The sequence below is a fragment of the Eubalaena glacialis genome, chromosome 7 (genome assembly GCF_028564815.1).
Source record: "Eubalaena glacialis isolate mEubGla1 chromosome 7, mEubGla1.1.hap2.+ XY, whole genome shotgun sequence".
Classification (NCBI taxonomy): domain Eukaryota; kingdom Metazoa; phylum Chordata; class Mammalia; order Artiodactyla; family Balaenidae; genus Eubalaena; species Eubalaena glacialis.
In genome coordinates, this window is record NC_083722.1 from 22802225 (window position 1) to 22809319 (window position 7095).

A 7095-nucleotide genomic window follows, 5' to 3' on the forward strand; every position below is an offset into this window, starting at 1 on the left:
TTGTTTTGGGTTTGTTTTTGTAGGTCCTTTTCTTCTCTTGTGTTTCCCACTTAAAGAATTTCCTTTAGCATTTGTTGTAGAGCTGCTTTGGTGGTGCTGAATTCTCTTAGCTTTTGCTTGTCTGTAAAGCTTTTGATTTCTCCATCAAATCTGAATGAGATCCTTGCCCGGTAGAGTAATCCTGGTTGTAGGTTCTTCCCTTTCGTCACTTTAAATATATCGTGCCACTCCCTTCTGGTTTGTAGTGAATAGTGATCTTCACTATCATTATTCTGAATTCTTTTTCTGGAAGGTTGCCTACCTCCACTTCATTTAGTTATTTTTATGGGGTTTTATCTTGGTCCTTCATCTGGTACATAGTCCTCTGACTTTTCATTTTGTCTATTTTTCTGTGAATGTGGTTTTCATTCCACAGGCTGCAGAATTGTAGTTCTTCTTGCTTCTGCTGTCTGCCCTCTGGTGGATAAGCCTATCTAAGAGGCTTATGCAAGCTTCCTGATGGGAGGGACTGGTGGTGGGTAGAGCTGGGTGTTGAGCTCTGGTGGGCAGAGCTGGGTGTTGAGCTCTGATGGGCAGAGCACAGTAAAACTTTAATCCACTTGTCTGCTGATGAGTGGGGCTGGGTTACCTCCCTGTTGGTTGTTTGGACTGAGGTGACCCAGCACTGGAGCCTACCCAGCTCTTTGGTGGGGCTAACGGCAGACTCTGGGAGGGCTCAAGCCAAGGAGTACTTCCCAGAACTTCTGCTGCCAGTGTCCTTGTCCCCATGGTGAGCCACAGCCACCCCCCACCTCTGCAGGAGACCCTCCAACACTAGCAGGTAGGTCTGGTTCAGTCTCCTATGGGGTCACTGCTCCTTCCCCTGGGTCCTGATGCACACACTACTTTGTGTGTGCCCTCCAAGAGTGGAGTCTCTGTTTCCCCCAGTCCTGGCAAAGTCCTACAATCAAATCCCACTAAGCTTCAAAGTCTGATTCTCTAGGAATTCCCCCTCCCATTGCTGGACCCCCAGGTTGGGAAGCCTGACATGGGGCTCAGAACCTTCACTCCAGTGGGTGGACTTCTTTGGTATAAGTGTTCTCCATTTTGTGAGTCACCCAGCCAGCGGTTATGGGATTTGATTTTATTGTGATTGCGCCCCTCTGACCATCTCATTGCGGCTTCTCCTTTGTCTTTGGATGTGGGGTATCTTTTTTGGTGAGTTCCAGTGTCTCCCTGTCGATGATTGTTCAGCAGTTAGTTGTGATTCTGGTGCTCTCGCAATAGGGAGTGAGTGCACATCCTTCTACTCTGCCATCTTGAACCAGTCTCCTCTGTCCCTTTTATCATTGAAATTAGTAATGTTGGCAAAAAAAAAAAAACAACCAGATTGCATTCTAATATTTATCATGATAGAAAAATAAACACTACATTTCAAGGGAAATGAAGTTTGAAGGCTACTACATTTTCTCCCACAGCTCTCAGGGCCTTTCTAATATCCTTATTCCTCAAAGTGTAAATTATGGGATTTAGCATGGGGGTGACAACACTGTACAGTACTGAGATCAGCTGGTCTTTTGCCAATGAGTAAGATGAGATGGGTCGTACATATGTGAAGATGGAGCTGCCATAGTAGAGAAGGACAATGACCAGGTGAGATGCACAGGTAGAAAAGGCCTTTTGTTTACCCTCTGAGGAGTGGATCCTCAAGATGGTAGAGACAATGTAGAGATAGGAAAGGATGATACCCAGAAAAGGAGCCCATCCAATGAAGACCCCAATGAATAGTAACACCAACTCATTGATGGAAGTGTCCCCACAAGACAAAATCAGCAAAGGGGGGATGTCACAGAAGAAATAATTAATCTTGTTGTTACCACAGAAGGGCAGGTGGAATGTCAGTACTGTGTGCACCAGTGAGTTGAGGAAACCACCAGTCCAGCACGAGGCTGCTAACTGGCTATACAGGACCTTGTTCATAATAACTGAATACCTTAAAGGTTTGCAGATTGCAATGTAACGATCATATGCCATTGCTGCCAGCAAAAGACACTCTACTCCCACAAAGAAAAGGAATGCAAAAAGTTGAGCCACACAGCCCCCATAGGAAATGCTTTTCTTCTTTGATAGGAGATGAACCATCATTTGGGGGACATTAGTGGTGGTGTAGCAGATATCCAGAAAGGCCAAATTCCTCAGGAAAAAATACATGGGGGTATAGAGTCGTGTATCAGCCAATGTTACCAAAATAATGAAAATATTTCCTCCCAGGGTACAGAGGTAGATCATAAGAAATATGGTAAAGAGTAAAAATTGCAAATCATTTAGGTCAGAGAATCCTAAGATGATAAATTCGGACAGAGTGTGGTTTTCTCCTTCCATGACGTGCTCTCTTGGGAATTGAGAAAGAAGCAGTAAAAACTGCAGTATTCATGTGCTACAACAGCAATAATCTACAAAACAGAAAAATATAGATTCATAGATAAAATAATCATCTGGAAAAACACTTAAATTTAGAATCCATGACAAATTACAGTGGTGTACTACAACCATCACATAAACCACCCCCCATATTTAAACATTTCCTATGGGAAACATCTCTTACAGAACATTAGCAACACCTTTCCAGGAAAAAAGTAACTATTTTAAAAGTCTACATGTAGCCTAAGGGCTATTTATGTAGATGGGTGGTGGCAAGCCCCTTTCCTAACACCTCATTGTGTCTTAGAGAAGGTTGGTGAATATCCATCATATAATTTGTGTAAGAGTTATTTGAGTCTCTCCTTGTGATGCCTCCTTGTCTTCCTTGCACACCTGGAGACTGCTTTTTATAGTTTTAATATAAATTATATTTTAAGAAAATAAAGGTGGAATAAAAAATGCAAAAAACAAGATGTTACCAGAATATGATACCATGTACTTTGATAAAAGTTTTTTAAATAAATGATAGTTGACACTAGCTAGCATGTCCTGGAACAGACTCTTACAACCCATGGCTCTAAGACTTAAAGATGAGAATGCTATCAATGAAATTGGTTATTGAAACCACTCCCCAGTGCTTAGAACACTTAAGAATAGAAAAACAGACATCTTTTATGTCCCAGGTTTGGTGAATAAAACATATCAAAAACTTTGTCTCATTTTAGCTTCAAACAGCCTTCTGCAGCCTATATTCTTCCTGTTATCTAGAATGGAAAGTAAGTTTCATCTTGAATGCCAATTCTGATCAAAGTGTAGCAGATACTCAGAACAGTATTTATAGGATTATGTAAGGGTGTCTTGGACTCAGGAAAAAAAAAACAAAACCAAGAGTGCAGAGATCAGTAGAAATTTATACTATGGGTCAGGTAGAGAATGGAATGCATAGGCACCCTATATTTCCCAGCATCATACATCATGATACTATTTTGCATTCAGAGCAGGTAATTTTAAAGTCAAACTTCTCTCTCTTTAACTGGTATGGTCACCAACAGCTGCCTTGGACTCTGAACAATGATTATGTAGTTAATAAATTTTTGCCTTTTGAATAATCTTCACTAGTTCTTAACTATAAATTTTCTGACTACTTCAAAGCATCTGTGTTTTTATAAAGAATATGGGCCCTACTCAGATCAAATAGTCTGAGTCACCATCCCACCATAATCATCTCCATCAAAAGTATTTATTAACTTCCCAGCTAGACTAATACAAGCTATTGATAGCAAAAAAAAAAAAAGAAAGAAAGAAAGATGAATTTGGCCTGACACAATCTCATTGCTGAATAAGCACCTCAATTATTATCATGAAAATGGGTAAACAGGTACATCTGTTGTATATAAATACCACATTCATCTACTGCTGATGGCTTTCCTCCATTTCCTAAATCACCAGGATACTTAGAACTCCTGCAGTCTAATTCTCAGATTATAGACTGTTTGGGGATGTAGGAGTTTCTTAATTAAATCTATAGGTAGAAGATAGTATCATTTCTAAATAAAGGTTTTCCACTTTTCTTTTATAGAAAGTGGCCACGGTTCACGTTTACTTTATATTCTCTCTATTTCAAAATTTGGTATATTTTTTCTGATCATAAAAGTAGAATATGTTGATTGTAGAGTGCTTGTAAAATAAAGAAAATTATAAAGAAATAAACTAAAAATCAGGACTTCCCTGGCGGTCCAGTGGTTAAGACTCTGCGCTTCCAGTGCAGGGGGCTCAGGTTTGATCCCTGGTAGGGAAACTAAGATCCCACATGCCGTGCAGTGCAGCCAAAAAATAAAGCTAAAAAACAAACAAAAAATCCCCAAAAATCAAAACAAACAAAAAATAAGATGACAACTCGTTAAAAAAAAAGAAAAGAAATAAACTAAAAATCATCCTTAATCCCAATGAGTGCTAATTTTTTCATATATTGTTCCAATAATTTTCCTATTTATATATATTCAAAATAGAAATAAGCTTATATATAATTTTGCATCTAGCACCATACTATGATATTCCTCCTGTCATTCCAGTCATTGAAACTTTTCTACAATATGGTCTTTAATGGCTGTATTCAATTCCATCACATGGATGCACCAGGCTTTTTTTTTTTTTTTTTGCTATTATAAATTACAATAATGAATATTCAGTTACATAAATATTTCTGCATACCTTTTATTGTTTCATAAAAGCACATTCCCAGAAAGTATAAATGAATATAAATATACTTACATCTTTGTTATATTTTACCAAGTTACCATTTTTTAATATTATATTCTGAATGGGAGAAGTTACCATAAAGTAGGCAACCTTAGACTATCAGAGAAAACATGATATAAATGAGAGAACACGTCTCACAACAAGAGAGTCAGAATACCTGGGTCCCCTCCTCAGTTCTACTACCCACTAGCTGTTTGAACATGGGAAGGTCATTTAAATTTTCTGGTTCTCTATTGATTCATATGTAAAATTATAAGAACTCTCTATCTCTAAAATTCCAGAAAAATATTTATATTTTATGACATAAAAATAACAGTTTTAGTTTGACCAATCATCCATTCTGATTGTTTAGAGTGATGAAGAAATAAAAAAAATTTTTAATCAATTTCTCATCAATGGTTTTGGCAATGTCATATCACAATTAATGACCTCAGTAAATTAAGTGCACTAACTATTATCATAGCATATTACAACTCAGAGAGTAAATTTGAAATAAAGCACTGAGTAAAATAAACAATGCTTGGGACAGCATTGGCTTTAATGAGACAAAAGCCCATTTATCTTTCCCACTTCTATCTTTCTCCAGATCCATGAAAAGTTTGAATTACTCTGACTCAGATGTTTAAGATAGAGGTCAGAATTTATAAACATTCCCATACAAAATGAAGAATACTTTAAACTTGGATCTCTTGGACATAGGATAAAATTTTGTATACATTATATACTTAAAATTGTCAAAATAAAAAATAGTAAAAAAAAAAAAACTAGGTAGGAAAACAACATAGTATCTAAGACAATAACTGGTAATTCAAAGCCAAATAAATTTTATTTGGCTTTTTATTTGAATTATTTAGTGCTTTTTTTTTCCTAGGTTGGCCAAACTGTTTCCAAGACACATCCTAGAAATATGTTTCAGTTTAAGGCCGAAAGAACAAAATCATAGGAAATATTAATGAAATTGAGATTAAGACTGAGAGTCTTGTTTTTAAAAGTAATGGGATTAAATGCATGGAATCAATACAAATCATTTTATTTCTATTTAACTTCGTGGAAGCCATGACATTTGAGTGTCATGAAAAATAAGCTTTCCATGAAGAAAATCCCTCATGAGTTAGTCTATCGGGGGCAGTACTTGGCTGAATTCCATCTCAGTGGAGAACTGAATGGAAGACAGAGAAATAGGAATCCCAGAAGTTCGGTCCTAGAGCTAAGGAAAAATATAAACTGGCTTTCAGAATTCCTATCAATATTAAAGTGAGGGATTCAATCTGAATTCATCCACAAAACGAACTTTCCTGTGCATCTAACAGCTTTGTCTGGTAATACAAATAAGAAACTCTTGTTTTGAAAATTTTCCATTTTTGGAGAGTGGTTTGGTGTTATTTGAGAAATACGAGTGTTTTCATAGACTGTCCAGTTTAATAAGCAAAGGAAAAACTCTACAATAGAGTACTTCCATTAATTAATGAATTCTCTCGAACTGATAACACAGTATGTATTGATTGAAAAATCATAAAGAAGGCAGAAATCTTGAAAGATCCTGCTTTCTAAGCTTTCATCTGCTGTACCACCACTATCCCTCTCCTCTCCCACACTGAAGTCGAAGTCAGTGCTAACCGTGGCTGTTTATACAATCAGTGAGCATTACTGAATCTAAGGCACGGTGCTCGGTGCTGAAAATTCAGTGGGGTATCTTGGACCGCCTCTCATGGAATATACAGAATGGAGACTCTGTAACTCCAATTGGGAAGGAGCCTTTAAAAGTCATCAGGTCCAGGGACTTCCCTGGTGGCACAGTGGTTAAAAATCTGCCTGCCAATGCAGGAGACACGGCTTCGAGCCCTGGTCTGGGAAGATCCCACCTGCTGCGGAGCAACTAAGCCTGTGCACCACAACTACTGAGCCTGCGCTCTAGAGCCCACGAGCCACAACTACTGACCCCGTGAGCCACAACTACTGACCCCGTGCACCACAACTACTGAAGCCCGCATGCCTAGACCGCATGCTCAGCAACAAGAGAAGCCACTGCAATGAGAAGCCCGTGCACCACAACAAAGAGCAGCCCCCGCTCGCCACAACTAGAGAAAGCACGTGTGCAGCAACGAAGACCCAATGCAGCCAATAAATAAATTAATTAATTAAATTAATATCTATTAAATAAATAAATAAATAAATAAATAAAAGTCATCAGGTCCAGCCACTGAAATACCCTGTACAGATGTTTTGCTAGGTGATAATCCAGCCTAAGATTGAATACCGAATTGACGGGAGATGTAAAATCTGTAATGGGAGCCTATTCCATCTTTAGAGAAATCCAAGTATTAGAAAAATTTTTGGTCACTGTGCTTTATAACTGGAAGGATGGTTAAGTTCACCTACTAGCTGTGTGAACACAAGAATTCAGCTTTTCCACCCATTTACTAGCTGTGTGACCAC

At 38.1% G+C, this 7095-nt stretch overlaps 1 protein-coding gene across 1 annotated transcript; it reads right to left on the reverse strand.

The window, feature by feature from the left end:
* Positions 1 to 1413: 1413 nt before the first annotated feature.
* On the reverse strand, positions 1414 to 2361 carry LOC133094360 (olfactory receptor 5V1). The gene has a single exon (XM_061194899.1). It carries the CDS (start codon positions 2359 to 2361, stop codon positions 1414 to 1416), a length of 948 nt encoding a protein of 315 aa, XP_061050882.1.
* Positions 2362 to 7095: the final 4734 nt, after the last annotated feature.